General features: G+C 36.7%; 1 protein-coding gene across 2 annotated transcripts in view; it reads right to left on the reverse strand.

Moving 5' to 3' along the window:
- Positions 1 to 15026, reverse strand: part of ERAP2 (endoplasmic reticulum aminopeptidase 2) — a 39497-nt gene extending 24471 nt beyond the window's left edge. Inside the window, exons 1-6 of one of the 2 annotated variants that reach the window (XM_079145868.1) lie at positions 14874 to 15026; positions 12355 to 13046; positions 10441 to 10579; positions 6748 to 6882; positions 4487 to 4607; positions 322 to 476 (exon numbers count right to left, since the gene is read on the reverse strand). In XM_079145868.1, the coding sequence (XP_079001994.1) occupies positions 322 to 476; positions 4487 to 4607; positions 6748 to 6882; positions 10441 to 10579; positions 12355 to 12911 (1107 nt within the window). In that variant the 5' untranslated portion in view covers positions 12912 to 13046; positions 14874 to 15026. Of the gene's footprint in view, positions 1 to 321; positions 477 to 4486; positions 4608 to 6747; positions 6883 to 10440; positions 10580 to 12354; positions 13047 to 13699; positions 13813 to 14873 lie in introns of those variants that run through there. The other variant, XM_079145869.1, reaches the window with a different exon arrangement.
- Positions 15027 to 16246: the final 1220 nt, after the last annotated feature.

The raw sequence follows: 16246 nt of genomic DNA on the forward strand, positions 1-16246 counted from the left end.
TGAAAGAAGTCTTTATAAAGTTACTAATTCTGTGCTTTTTGTGTCTGCATGATTCACACCTTTTTCCCCAAAGGGTTTTTGAGGGCTTTTCCTTGAAGAGTTTAGAAGATAAATTTAGTGGTCACTCTTGTGATAAAACTTTAGTATGAGTCCCACATTCTAAAAGCTGAGTCCTCTGCTACTTGCCATATTACATTGATAATCTCCAAGTTCCCCTCTAGAGGGAAAATGCTGATTTTATGTTGTTTCAGGAATATTGGTGGTGGCCTGAATGATGCTCTTTTTGGTCTGATACAAAAAAATGTCATGAGTGTGACATACCTGGTGTGCTAGTTCATGGGCTATGACTCTCGTTACCCACAGCTTATCAGAAACAGAAGAGGTCTTGGGATCAAAAAGCAATGACGTCTCTCTATATGTAATAAGGCCCCAATTTTCCATGGCTCCAGGCTCAAAGTCAGGAATAGCAACTAAATCTAGAACATAATAATAACAATACTTGATTATTACATTTTCCTTCCTGGAAATTGATTCCTGCCCATGCATGTCATGATATTTCACTAAGTATATACAATTTTCTGAAAATATCAAAAAATATCTTAACATTGATTTGGTGTTTTGTAGTTGCACTGAAAATAATCAGTGTTCATTATCAAGTAGAATAAACTCTACCCATACATTTTTGTAGCTAAAGTAACTCGTTGACCATTGACCATTTTTTTCTGAAAGTGTTGAACTCTGAAAAAAATTTAGGTGCATTACTACCAAAAAATAATTCACTTAAAAAATGCTTATATTGTATTTTATATTAGCACAATTTAAAATTTTAAAAATAAAAGGCATCAGCTCAGCACAATGGAGTGTGCCTATAATCCCAGTGGCTTGGGAAGCTGTTGGCAGGAAGATTGCAAGTTCAAAGGCAGCCTCCGCAACTTAGCAAGACCCTAAGCAACTCAGGGAGACCCTGTCTCTAAATAAAATATTTTTTATTTGTTCTAATTAGTTATACATGATAGGAGAATGCATTTCAACTCATAGTACACAAATGGGACACAACTTTTCATTTCTCTGGTTGTACATGACACAGACTCACACCATTTGTGCAATCATACTTATAAATAGGGTAATAATGTCTGCCTCATTCCGCCATCTTTCCCATACCCTACCCCACCCCTCCTCTCACTACCCTCTGCCCAATCCAAAGTTCTTTCATTCTCCCTTACCCCCTGCCACATATGGATCAGCATCCACTTATCAGTGAAAACAGTTAGCCTTTCATATTTTGGGATTGGCTTACTTTGCTTAGCATGATATTCTCTAGTTCCATCCATTTACCTACAAATGCCATAATTTCATTTTTCTTTAAGACTGAGTAATATTCCATTGTAAATATATACACCACAGATTCTTTATCCATTCATATATGGAAGGGCATCTAGGTTGGTTCCACAGTTTAGCTATTGTGAATTGAGCTGCTATAAACATTGATGTGGCTGTATCATTGTAATATGCTGATTTTAAGTCCTTTGGGTATAGATCGAGGAGTGGGATAACTGGGGCAAATGGTGGTTCCATTCCAAGTTTTCTAAGGAATCTCCATACTGCTTTCCAGAGTGGTTGCACCAATTTGCATTCCCACCAGCAATGTACAAGTTTACCTTTTCCCCCACATCCCCACCAACATTTATTGTTGCTACTATTCTTGATAATTCCCATTCTGCCTAGAGTAAGATGAAATCTTAGTTTTGATTTGTATTTCTCTAATTGCTAGAGATGTTGAATGTTTTTTCATATATTTGTTGATCAATTGTATATCTTCTTCTGTGAAGTGTCTGCTAAGTTCCTCAGACCATTTATTGATTGGATTATTTGTGGTTTTTTGGTGTTAAGGTTTTTGAGTTCTTTATATATCCTGGAGATTAGTGCTCTATCTGATGTGTGTGTGGTAAAGATTTTCTACCATTCTGTAGGCTCTCTTTTCAAGTTATTGTTTCCTTTGCTGAGAAGAAATTTTTTAGTTTGAACCCATCCCATTTATTGATTCTTGATTTTATTTCTTGTGCTTCAGGAGTTTTGTTAAGAAAGTCAGTTTAAATAAAATGTTTTTTAAAAGGTTTGGGGATGTTGCTCAGTAGTTAAGCAGCTCTAGGTTCAATCCCCAGTGCCAAAAATAAATAAATAAATAAATGTCATCAAATAATTTCTAGTCATGTTTCAGATTCACCAAAAGATATAATGAACTATTTCTTAAAAAAAAAAAAAAAGAGTATTTTAGTTCCAGGAAAACACGTTTTAGAAACAATCTCTGTAATCAATATTTCAGTTAATACTTCAAACACATAAGGCCTCTATTATGAGCAAGTGTCCTTCAAAGGCAGCAGAAAAAGCTGTGGACATTGATTCTTGCTGACCTCAATTTTCCCTTCAACATTAATATTTCCTCTACCTCTTAAGAAAGTCTCAGGAGTGGATGGAGAAGTGAAATCTAATCTTTAAGCAACTCATGTAAGATTTACATTAACCTACATTATATGCATCCATGTTTACGTGTATATGTATATCCTTTGCCAATGACTTCAGGTAAGTTAAGAAATTTTTGGCTAACATTTAATCTTAATATCTGCTAGGTCATGTTGAAGAAATACTGGTTGACTGAAAAGGAAGAAAATTTTTTTTAAAAGTTTGGACTAAATCAAGTCAGTTGGCTTATAATTACATTGTCTGGAGATAATACTGGTTAATTCTAGTGGATAAAAAACAAGTGTTTGTAACCCATTTAAAAACTAAATAAGCACTAATAAAGATCAATATGCATTAGCACTTCAAATGTGAGAACAACTCCTTTTCTACATTGTACTGATGATTTTATATCAGTTGGATTATTTCCCATAGCCATTAGAAGGGTTTGTGTCAGCTTCCCCTTCTTAAGTTGTGTGCTTCTGTCAGTTTTAATAGATGTTTCATGTGATCTCAAGGTTGTGTGTTTAGCATAAGATTGTCAATGGCTGTTATTAGTCCTTCCTGATTTTTACCTAAAAGATAGTGGTGGGCTATGAGTAAATTGAATTTAGTATTGCTGTAATAAGGGTAGCTAGAACCAGCACCATAACAATACAGTGAGACTCTGGAACCATACAAGTAAGTGCCCAGAGATGTCTTTAATGGTGAATTTTAACTTCTCTAAAGAAAGTTTCATTGGAGTTATCAGGGGAGAAGGTAGAAGAGATATGATGAGGAGTATGTCCTCGTGTCCAAAAGGAAAAAAAAAAAATGTTTTACCACTGTCAGAAACTATAAAAATTAATCTACATAAATTATGGTGAAACTTAATTCACATTTTTTTCTTTCTCTTTTGGTACCAGGGATTGAACCCAGAGGTAGTCAACCACTGAGCCACATCCCCAAGCCCTTTTCATTTTTTATTTTGAAACAGGTCTCTTTAAGTTTCTGAGGACCTCACTAAGTTGCTGAGGTTGGCTTTAAACTTGTGATCCTCCCATCTTCCTGCCTCAGCCTCCCAAGCAACTGGTATTACAGGAGTGCACTACTGCACCTAGCTAATTCACAGTTTTTATGTGCTTTGCATATTATAAAAATGTATATTTATTTATGTTTATTTTATTTATTCATTTATTTTTGGTATTAGAAATCGAACCCAAGGTGCTCTACCACTGAGCTATATCCATAGACCTTTTTTTTTGTTTTTTTTTTACTTTGAACCTGGGTCTTGCTAAGTTGCTGAGGCTAGCCTTGAATTTATAATCCTCCTGTCTTTTGAGCTGCTGTGATTATTGCCATGCGTCTGGCTGCAATTTTTATTTTTTAAGATAGGAAATTAAAACCAAGGTATATTATAAGTATTATCCCATGTAAAGACCTACTAATACACCCAAATTAAATTTTCTGTTCTTCCCAATTTTTAAAAATCTTTGCCATAGTCTTATCTTCTAATTTCAATGATCAAATGGATAATATTTGGAAGGGCAATTTTTAGTTCTTTGGTTACATAAAATGACTTTTAGAAAAGATTGCTGATCTTATACAAATATAGTATAGATAATATTCCAGAAAAATCATGCAATTCTAATATTCAATGAACATTGACCTTAAACCTGATGAAGTAAAATAAAAATGATCCATTCTACTTGGGTTCTCATAAGTACTATAATTTCTCTTTTCTTCTTCTATTTTTTACTTTTTGAATGTTTTCTTTCTTTCTTTTTCCTCTAATACATTGGTGCATTAAAGTTATACCTAATAGTGGGATTTGTTGTTACCTATGTGTACATGCAAATAACAAAATTTGGTCAATTTCATTTCCCAGTACTGCATTTCCCATTCTCAAGGAACATCTCTGTAGAACACAATTTATCCTTCCTGGACTAACTGAATCTTCAATGTTCATTTAGATCACATATAAACAGGGATGAAATCAAAGCAAGTCCTATGAACAAATATGAGGGCAATGATGTAGACTATGACATACCCAGTTTGGGGAGTGGATAGTTGATATCAAAGTACTTTTCATAAAAATCAAGTAGCTTCAGTGATGCTTGCAAAGCATAATGCATTTGATTCCATTTGTCCGGGGATGCATAGATGGACACCTGGGAAATGTTAATCAGAAGTGGTCTTTTAGTCACAGCTCTTGGGCACAACTCCATTCCTGACAACTTTTACCCACAGAAAGACAAACTGAATTTTTCAGGAAAGTATTGAGACACCTTTAGCATGTTATCAATAAGATAATGCTCAGTGGTCGAGTGTCACTGAGTTCAATCCTTGGTACCCACCCCTGGCCAAAAAAGATATAAGATGTTCTATGAAGTATTAAAACAAAAAGCAAAAGTCAGTTTTGAAAATTATAAACAACCCTGCATTTTCTGATACAATCAACTCCCTGAGTGTTGATCTATAAATTACAAGCTATATTAACCCATTATGAGAACCCACTTGAGTATATCATATCAGTAATGATATACTCTGGCACTTGAAACCAGTATTCCAAAATTATAGTTATAAATAGAATTTAATTAAAACATAGATCCCATTCCTATGTGGGAAAACCTTCAAGAACTCAAAGATTACACCCGTATCCCTTGTCTAGCTTATTTTAAACCCAAAAATGTCTAAGTATATTCAATAACTCCCCCAAAGTAACTAACAGTTAAGTAGAAAAAACAAAATTAGATTCCAATTTTCTTAGCTTCCAAGTATAGGGCTATTAGGGCTATTTTCATTTCATGACCTGCTTTTGTGCTCTAAATTAACTGAAGTCCCTCAGAACTTTCATGCAGGGGATATGCAAATAGTTACTTTTTTTGTTTTTTGATGATGATTTGCCAGGTACTGTGCTAAATCTAAGTTTTACATGTAAAATCTAATTTAATACTCACACACCCCTCCTGTGAAGTAATGTTATTATCTTTATTTTACAGATGAAACAAAGGAAACAAAATACATGGAGGTTAAATACCATGTTCCAAATCACGCAGGTAGAAAGTTGTACATCTAGGCTGTGAATCCAAGAAAGCTGACAGAAACAGGTCCCTCTAAAGTGAAGTGCCACTGGGTACAGTGGCTCACGCCGATAATTCCAGCCACTCAGGAGGCTGAGGCAGGAGGATGGCAAGTTCAAAGTCAGCCTCAGCAAAAGTGAGGTGCTAAGCAACTCAGTGAGACCCTGTCTCTAAATAAAACACAAAATAGGACTGGCATGTGACTCAGTGGTCAAGTGCCCCTGAGTTCAATCCCCAGTACCAATAAAACAACAACAACAACAACAAAAAAAAAAACCTAAATAAAATGAAGTGCCACCTGAGCCCCCAATACCCACATCTATACACATATACATCTATGTTCAGAGGTACTTTGATGTGTATGCAGACACGTAACTCATCATACATATCTACATAAGAATATATGTATGAAAGTTATAATAGCCATTTTGGACCCATTTTTCATAAGCATTATTTTAGAGTGCTTTGAAGATGTTTTCATGTCTATAATTTGTTTCCTCATGGGAAGTTCTTCTTTATTTCTATTGTGTCTCTACTGAGATTAGCAAAAATGTAACTACAAGATAATCATTACGGGCTGGGGAATATAGCTCAGTTGGCAGAGTGCTTGCCTCTCAGCACAAGGCCCTGAGTTCGATCCCCAGCACCCAAAAAAAAAAAAAAAAAAAAGATAATCATTGGGCATTCTGGTAAATTTATGCAAGTATTTAGGATTAAAAATTATGAAGATCTCTTTTCATTGAGAAAAAAGTTATAGAAACCAATTAAGAACAATAGGAATGTTCTAAAACAAGATGCTGATTTTTAAAAATCTTCATGCAATTGTTAATACACTATTTTAGAAAAATATTTAATGGATTTTAATTTCTATGTTATAGTTTGGTGAAAATTCAGTAAAAGACAGCCATAATATATTATTTTACAAAAGTATATGTATTTGAAAAAATAAGCGTACACAAATATATACAGTATGTAGTGTTACTATGTACACCCATATGTACTTAATACATACAGAGAATATTTGGAAAGCTTGAATTATGATTATGAGTAGCTACATCTTGGAGATAGGATTAAATATTATTTTTTATTTAATTTTTTAACCTATACTATTATGTAAGAAAAGAATAATACTTTAATAATAAGGAAAAATACTAAAGAAAATAATTAAAAGCTCATTGTTTTCAGGATATTATTATGCACTGGGTATGAAATTAGAAGTTAGTCTCACCTTGACCCCTGATGAGGTTGTGCCACTCACGGAGTTGAAATCGCAAATTATGTAGGCTACAAGGTATGTACTCATTCTCACAGTAGCTGCAAAGTGGTCTTCCAAGAGGCCTCCTTCAAGTTCAATTGTCTTAACCTACAGGAAGGGAAAGGAATCAATATTTGAGAACTGAGTATTTCATGACCATGCATGACTTATGGCAGGAGAGTTAGAGGGAAAAGTGACCTTCTGAAGGACAGTCTGTGCTCTTCTAGGAGATCAATGGCCTCTTATAACTTTCTGTGGCCTCTCTTAGCTATATTTCTTTTTATCCTCTTGAAAACACAATGCACTGCTTTTGGGATCACAAAATGATACTTCTCATATTTTGTTGTAAGATGCATCTACATTCTTAAAATAGAATAACCTCCAACATTGGCATCAATTCAAGTTCTGGGATTCTAAGCACAAGTGCCAGAGAATGGCCCCTTTTCCTTTGTTGCACAATAAATAAACCTTGGCAGTGCAAGGAAATGGGAAGCAAAACTGTGCTAGATACTTTGCATTATCTTTTAATCCTCTTATGTGGGTGTGAGGTAAGTGTTATTTCATAGGTGAGGAAGCAGAGGCTCAGAAATGTTAACTGAATTGCCCAAGATCACACGACTAGTTTCACAGCAAGACCAAAATATGGATGTGACTGTGTGACTCCAAAGATGTTGCTCATTCTTTCTTATGCTGCATGACAGCTTGAATCATAGTCTTATTTTATCTTTGCTTCATTGATTCAGCAATGAAAGCAGTAAGGCCAAGAAGGTCATTAGTAATTTAAGCTTCTACCCATCTACTGAGGAAGCAGAAGGCTTTCAGCCTGTAGACTGGTCAGCTACATCCATTAAATTCACTGAGAAATTACTGAGTTCTACCTTTGTTTAGTCTGAGTAACTTGTGCCAGAGACAGTCTCCACCATTGTATGCATGCTGCTCCTAAATACTGAATGGATACAGATCTAATCATCTGAAAAGTCCACTTTCTTCAAATTTGTCAAAATGCTAACGTTTTCCTGCTCCACCTATCCCTTTTTAAGAAGACAGACTGGTAACAGCACTGACCATGGTTTTATTAAGCATATTTTTTTTTTGTGGGATAAGATTACAGTCTGCTTCAACCAGAGAACGTAGCTTGAACCATTACCACGAACTGTTTAGCTACTCCAATGGCAAATGTTTGTGTTATTAAAATGTTCAGAGTTCTATTTTAAAAAATCTGTTTCTGAGTTCTAGTAAACAGAAGATACTGATCAAATACTCTAAGAAAGGTAGAAGTTTATTTGGGCTGTAATTTTTAACTCTATGCAGCCAATTAATTTTGCCCCAAAACAATCTCTTTTAGGAATCTGATTCAGTTAGAGTTCTGTGGATCCCCAGCAAAGGAACTGTCTTAAGTGGAGGGAAGGGGGCAGGTAGGATTGTGGCCTTCTGCGAACTCAGTGGTAAGACCATTAAGCCAAATGTTTGAAGGAGTTGGGAGAAGAGGTGGTGAACCTATGGGACTATGAAAAAATGAGTCTGGGCCCTTGAAAACTGGTGGCTGAGATGATCAGGAGGCAGATATGCATTTGCCCTGATTTCTACCCCCAGAGAAACGCAGTCCATGGAGGCTGAGTTTTGCTTGGAAGCCTGGAGTGACCCATACAGATTAGCATTTCCTTAAATAGAAGTGCATGGGGTATTCACATAAGTTCTTCCAGAAAGGTGATGTAAGCTCCAATTATAAAGCACTCATTGCTGGAGAAGAATTTAGCTATTTTCTCAATGCCAGAAGAACTATATTTGCATAGTAAATATCACAGCAGGTATATGTTTCCTCAAGGGGGAAAGGAGGCAAGAAAATGCCCCCAAAATATGTTGCCAAGCTAGTGGGTGGGTGGCCCCCTACTTCCCTTAAATTTTGTATTCTCAGTTAAACAAATTGAGAATTTCATGTGTGTTGCTTCAACCCATCAGACCATAACCCATCTTATTTGTTGCAACTATTATCCAGAGAGTATGAAAAGCTGGACTGGGCAACAGAAAAACAAGTTATAGGAGTATTCACTGGAAAGCATGAATCGGAGCTGCTCCAGTCATCTAAGGCAATGCAGAAATTCAAGGATTGTATGAGATATTTTCACAGTGTTGGCTGATTTTTTTTTTTTTTTCTTTGTACCAGGTAATGAACCCAGGGGCACTTAACCACTGAAAACATCCCCAGTCTGTTTTTTGTTTTATTTAGAGACGGGGTCTCATTGACTTGCTTAGGACCTCTCCAAGTTGCTGATGCTGGCTTTGAACTCTCGAGTCTCCTGCCTCAGTCTCAAGAGCCACTGGGATTACAGGCGTGTACCACTGTACCTGGCTGATTTTTCTTAAACAAGAGAAGCTACTTGAGGTTTCTAAAGATATTCAACATTCTAATATAATAACAGAAGTGTCAATTTTTGTTTGCATAATATTTTAATGAACAGTCCTGTTTTACCCTCCACATGAAAAATTATATTAATAAAAAGCTTCCAGGAAATGTACTGAATGACATATTGCCTTTAAATGAACATGCTGTTGGAAAGAAGCCTCAGAGCTAAGGTAGCAGATCATCAATACTGAAAATGAAAGAGCAAATTAAACTTCTGTCTGTCTGATCATGGAAAAATTGAGGTGAATGTGTCACCTGCAGCATTTCCACATTTTCCCTTGGTCTGCCATGCTAATATTTCAGAGAAAATGTGTTTTCCAGCATTAAACAGAAATCTGAGGAAATGCTGTGTCAGAGTACAGTCTCTTTTCTCTCCTGCATCTGCGAAGGCCAGTTCCTCTGTAGAGCAGAGTGGAAAATGACCCTAGTGCCATTTAATGGCTGCTGGTGACCCCAGCTGTTTTTTGTGCAGTCTACCCTTTGCAAGCACCACTGAGAGGGCCTCTTTTTATCCTACCTTCCAAGTGGTGATGGAGAAATATTTTATCTTTTGTTCAATAGCACAAATGGCAAGCACATCATTAATGACGAAATATCAAATGAGGCTCAGGGACTGTTTTGTCCTTCAGGATCTCTGTATTCTGAATACTAATTCAACTGCTCCCTCCCCAGAAAAAAGTATCCAATGTTCTTTCAATTAAAAACTTCAAAAAATAGCTTTCATAAATAATTTTAAGAACTACTTACAAAACTTAAATAAAAAAGGGTAAGGGATTTTAAATGTCCTTACAGACTACCAGGTCAGTCTTTTCCAGAATGAGGCCTGAAAAGGTCCTCCAGGCCCTTGCCAGCAGCAGTGGCAAAGCTGGGAGCTTGTTAGAAAAGCAGAATTTTGAGCCTCACCCCAAGGTCTACTGAATCTGAATCTGTGTTTTAACAAGGTATTTGAAAAATTCACGTTAACACTGAAGTCTCAGGAGTGCTGTTCTAGGTGATTCTAAATTTTGTCACTGATTTAGGAGAACACTTTCCACAAGAACTCAAATGAGATATAAATCCCTTTGGCGGGGGGGAAGATTTTTGCGTAGGACTACCACAATCAAAATGATGTTAAAGTCCAGAGGGGTTGGGATAATTGTAAAATATGTAGATGGATAAAAACAAACTAATGGCTTATATCCTGAAAACAAAGGGAAAATTTTTTAAGCAAAGACAGAGATACAATCGAGAACAATCTCAAAAATTTCTGAATATGGCAATACCTTTGGCATGTTGGATAGTGCAATGTGTCTGCTCTCTCTTCTTATCTTGATTGAAAAGCTGGCTTTGAACAGTGGTTCATCAAAGCAAGGGAAAGCCATACGTGCCTGGGTTGGCTGAAAATCTGTTACTGCAATTATTCTGTGAAAAGACCCACCTCCAGTCAGAATACACAAGTAAAACAAAACAAAACAAACAAACAAACAAACAAAAAAAGTTTGTACCTGCAGCAACAGCTGTATTTGATTTCTCAAACTATTATCTTAGTGAAACCAAACTCTCACTCTTTGAAGAAAATGAAGGTAAAATCTTATTCAGAGGCTGTCAATCATTGGGCACTCTATATTATTTCCTTCATACTCATATCAGACGAGGATATTGAGGCTCACAGAATTCGAATAAATATACCAGGATCCTTAGTAAATTAGGCTCATGCCTAGTTAAGCTGGCCTCAAAATTGAATAGGAAATTAGTAGTTCAGTACTGTCTTGAAGTCTGAGAAGGCCTCAATAAAATGTGTTAATAATTGTGTATATGAGTGATGTTAGGTTGTGCTCCCAGGAAAGGGGATCCCAAATTACTAAGAATATGCTGTCAAGAGGAGGAAGTAAGAGAAGAGGAAAAGGCTGGCAAGATGTGGTATCAGGCAAAGTCCCAGTCTCAGTTCTTTTCCCAGGGAACACTGGGATAGAAAGCAAATCTTTGAATTGCCCCACTGAAGGCAAGGACCTGGGCTCTCATATTCTTGTATCAACATTGGCTAAGGGTATCCATGTGACACCAAAGTCCCCAGACATTTCTGCTGGCCAGCAAAGCTCCAGTCTTCAAATTGTGATAAGTCACATACACTCTAACATACCCTGTATTCCAACATGTATGAAATCCTCTGAAACTGTGAGCCAAAATCAATCTTTACTCCTCTAAGTTGCTCTTGTCAGGAATTTTTGTCATAGTAACAAAACATTGACAACATATACTCCCATCATAACATTCGATCTTCATAAAGCACAAACCAGATCAGAACCTTCCAATGACTTTCTACTGTGCCCGAGGCTCTAAAACTCTACATGACCTGGTTTCTGTTTCCCTGTCAGTCTCCCCAACTCACACTGTCCTCCTCTCCATCAGCTTTACCTGACAGACTTTGCTCTTGCCCCAAGATGTTCTCAAGATTCCCTCTCCTCACTCTTTCAATTCAAGTCTCAGTTCAAATGCATCTCTCAATAAAGACTTCCCTGCCAACTCATCTAAATCCATCTTACCCCCTAGATATGCTTTCTCTCTAATGCAGTTCTTTGTCTTATTTCCTTCATGATGGCTATCATTTACCTTGCCCCTTTCATTTATCTTCTTGTCCTCATTGTCTCTTTCACTATCTCTCACTACTGTACATTCCAGGTCCATAGCAGTGTCTGGCATACAACATGTGTTCTATGAATGTGAGCTGACCAAGTAGACTCTATTTCTCAGTTCTCCAAACAGACTTCTTCTTTGCCACTGCCTCCTGGGTTTGAGTGACACCACTCCCTGCTAATGTACACTTTCTCACTTCCTCTTTTCCAACCCAAACCTCACATTTCCTTCTGGTGTTGACTCACCTTCTTTGGGAAGCCACACCTATTTCAGCCCTCTCTGTGGGGTCCATCCTTTCCCCTAGCATATAAACACATCTGTCTTTTCAGCCACATACTGTCCTCTCCTCAAATTGCCTTATTCTCCCTCCAGCTGTTTATGCTTCTGTATCCTGTCTTCCCATCCCCACTGTGCTTAAGAAATAGTTGAATTTCTCCCTCTTCCAAGTTCCCCACAGTGTATTGGGTTTCTTATAAATGATTGTTGAAGCACACTACTGACAAATAGATGTAAGCCACAAAGAAAATATGACAAGAGACTGTAATGACTGATTAAGGCCTTACCTTGTTTCACCACCAAGAGTTCTGTATGTGCTTTTATAAAACCCTTCAAAGCCATCAGCTAACTTGCCCTGAAAGTCAATAGTTACATAGTATCTCAGGTCAGCCACAAGTTTCTCTGGAACCAGCAGTGCGATTTGTTCATGAGCAGGATAACTCAAAACACGCAGTTTTTTCCCTGGTTTCTTATCTCTTAAATCTTCCTCTGACTGAAGGGTGGCATTCATGATTTCAAGATCTTTGCAGTGCAAGATGATAAATTGGGTAGTATCTTTGACCAAAATCTCAATCCTCTCAGATGCAACAAAGTCCAGAGAGGTGAGATTTGGGTGGACAAAAAGGTCATAGTGGAGAGGAATGACCATTTTGGGGAGCCTCAGCTGATACCAAGGAAATGGTTCCCCATTGGTGGCTACTGTGAAAGCCCCAGGGTCCTCACTGAACTGATAATCAGATGGTACTGAGAACTGAGAACAAATGCATAACCTGGGCAGGATGACTTCTAGGCAGAAAAATCCAATGTAAATATTAAATAACAGTTTTCTCTGCGAATTAATCATTGCAGAAGAGGGAATATTAACTCTATTCTATGGAATACAAGCTAATATTCAGGCTAAATCTCATAGTTCTTCATCACACTTGGCTCCAGTTATATCATCCAAGATCCAAACAATGTTTCAATGGATAGATTTAATCTAGAAGGAAAAAAAGACACTTAAAGCATAAAGAAAAAAATTTCAATTAAAAAATAAAAGCTTAAAATTATAAAAGATATGCAAAAATGTGAAAGACCACTCTCTATCAGAATCAAGCCAAATATCCATTAAATAAAGTAGAACTTAAGCAATCATCTGGTTATTATAAACTAAAGTCCTTTAGGCTCAAATAAAAGGACCCTTCCTTAAAATGGTATGTATTGGATACCCTCTGCATTCCTGAGCAACGAGCAGAGGACAGGTGTGTAAATTCATTGTATGTTTTTGCTAATAACATTTGGTTACATCATTTTAAGAGTATGCCTGAATGCCTGACAATAAACTGAGTAGGATGCCTCTAACTTGCCTTAATAAGTCACAAAGAATTCTCTATATTTTTTCATCTCAGATATTAATTTTTTTATTAATGATATTGAACTTATTCTCTTTTGATAAACAACATCATCTCAATGGTTTTATTCTATGGCTACTGGTATAAAGGGTGCAATAACTTTGGTCCTCCACCTTCCATTACTTTTAAATATGCAAATTAAACTGAATTCATTGCTTCTGTAAATAGAACTAAAGCATTCTCTTCCTATCAGAAAACAAAATTAGAATAATGTTTAGGTGGTTCATCTCTGCTTCCTTACCCGCCACTTGCCTCGATTTACCTTTTTCTTGCTCCAACTTATTCCAATAAATTGTTTTCTTTTCTTTGATTAATCATTAACAAGTTCTTCAGAATTAATTGTCCAAACAATTACTTCAATTTTCCAACTTTCAATGTTAATACAGATCAAAAGGTATCATTAAAGGAAAAAAAGAGAATAAAAAATAATGGATAAATATGATACTTCTCATTAAGAAAAGCTTTGACTTATAGCTACCAAGCTCCTCTGATAAATAAAATCTTATTGGTTTATTATCTTGCATTTCTGAGAATTTTACAAAATGGCTCATTAGTTATACTGGGTTTTGAAATCACAGTACTCAGATTCCAACAGGAGCTTCACCAATGCTATTGTATGGTCTTTGGTAGATGTTCTGATTTTTCAATTATTCATTTCCTCATCTATCAGAGTGCGATAATTATACTCCCCCTATGTTAGGAGAATTAAATGAAATAATTCATGTGAAAAATTTGGCATAGCACAGCAGCTAGCATATAGGGAATATGCCTGAAAGCCAGATATTAAATTACCGCTGTGGTTATTGTAATTTGCATTTACTGACCTGCATTAAGGAGTAGCTCTGCCTCTCTTTAGCACACCCTGCCAGAGAACTGCCCCCGCCCCCAAACAAGAGTGAATAGAAAGGCCGTGACATTTTCTCAGCTAGTCTCTAACTTTAATCTGGCAAGGATTGTAAAGGCCAGATAGTACAAGTCCTTAATGTCCAGATAAAGAAACTCAGGGTAAGTGACTCCCAAAAATCACACAAGTTTGAGGCTGGTTTAGGACTAAATATACCTTTTTGAGCCTTGGTATTGTGGACTTTGCATTACACTGTCCTGTACTTTGAGTGGCATTGCAACAAACAAAATATTCAGGGATTGAAACTGTAAGAATTGCAAGCACCACATGGGAAATGCTAAGAAATCCCTGAAAGAGAGTGAATCAGTGCAGCAGAAAGTCTTAGATCAAGTTCCATCAGCAATGGCACACTTTCCAGTACAGCAGTGCCAGATTCACTCTCTCTCACCAGTCTCAGCTCAGATGACAAACCCCCCTCAATGCGACAGATTTCTATCTTCAGGTTAGGTCACTATTCTCACTGAAAAATTGTGATTTAAAGAAAAACCCAAGAACAATGCTGATAAATTACCTTAATCCACGCTGCTGCAGATTGAAATGGAGGATCATTTTTTCTTGCTTTCACTTTCCCTTCTAAGATTCAAAACTTTGCATACTTCCTGATTACAGGGCTAACTAGTTCATTATCTATTGTGTAGGTATGAATGAAGCATAAGGCAAAAAGTTCATTCCATAAAGCACAAAAACTTTCTGCAGACTGTACCAACTTCAGAGTGCAAGCCAGGTGGTAAGATAGGATCTAATTCCAGTATCTCCAGTGGCTGTTGCTCCTGCAATTTTGCCTCTCCCATATTCTTATTTCCAAATGTGATTACTTCATGGTTTTTAGTAGTAAGTTACTTTAAGCTAAGATCTTCAATTCCTTACTGTACTCTGTACCCTGGTGATGTGAAATATTTCCTTGGTCCATCTACCCGCCAACAAAGTTAACTCCAAGGTTGCCATTGAGATCGTCATCATGGATGACTATCCTTGGCTTTTCTATGTCTAACCTCCTGTGTTTTGGGCACTGAGATCTCTTGGATCCCTTTTTCTTAGCCAGGTGGAGCTGGGCCTCTACTTCCTTATCACCCTGAATGTGGGCTTTCCACAAAGATGACATCTTTACCATGTTCTCTCTCTTTACACTTTCCAGTGAAGACTTAGCACTTCTTCTCGCTCATCCCACATTTCTCCTCCTCTGATCTCTTCTTCAAGGGTTCTCCTGCTATAGTTTCAAGAGACTGATGCTCTGGCACAAGGTTGTTCTGCCAACAACTCAATGTTTTCTTTCCCCAGATCAGCACCCTTTCCTATTACCTGCTCAAAGTCTTCCTCCATTATCTGTGATTGGAACATATAGTTATTTTGATTCTGCTGCTCTCCAATTTGTTACCGAATTTTGTGGATTCTTCCCTTTTAGTATTTTTCTATCCAACATCTAAAAATTTCTCACAGCTATTAAAGCAGCCCATGTCCTCATCACTCCTCACGATGGCCTCCAAACAGATCTCTTTAAAATTTTTTATTAATTTGTTTAATTTTTAAAATTTTTAATCCAATTTATTTATTTTTTATTATTATTTATTTGCAGTTATACATAGTAGTTGGGTTCATCCCAATGTACTCATACCTGAGTGGAAATGAATTTCAGATCGTAATCCCTCCTTTTCCCTCCCTCCCCTCTCCCATTCTTCTAGACTCTACTAGACTTCCTTTCACACATCTATTAATTTGTATTCCATTAGTTCTTTATGTTATCCTATCCTTCCCTCTCTATTTCCTTTATTTTCCTCTAGTTTCCAAGTATGAGAGAACATTCAACCTTTGAGTATCTGAGTTTGGCTAATTTCACTTAGTATGATATTCCACATTGCTATCCATTTATTGGTAAATGTCATAATT

This window comes from Sciurus vulgaris (assembly GCF_902686455.1).
Source record: "Sciurus vulgaris genome assembly, chromosome: 6".
NCBI lineage: Eukaryota > Metazoa > Chordata > Mammalia > Rodentia > Sciuridae > Sciurus > Sciurus vulgaris.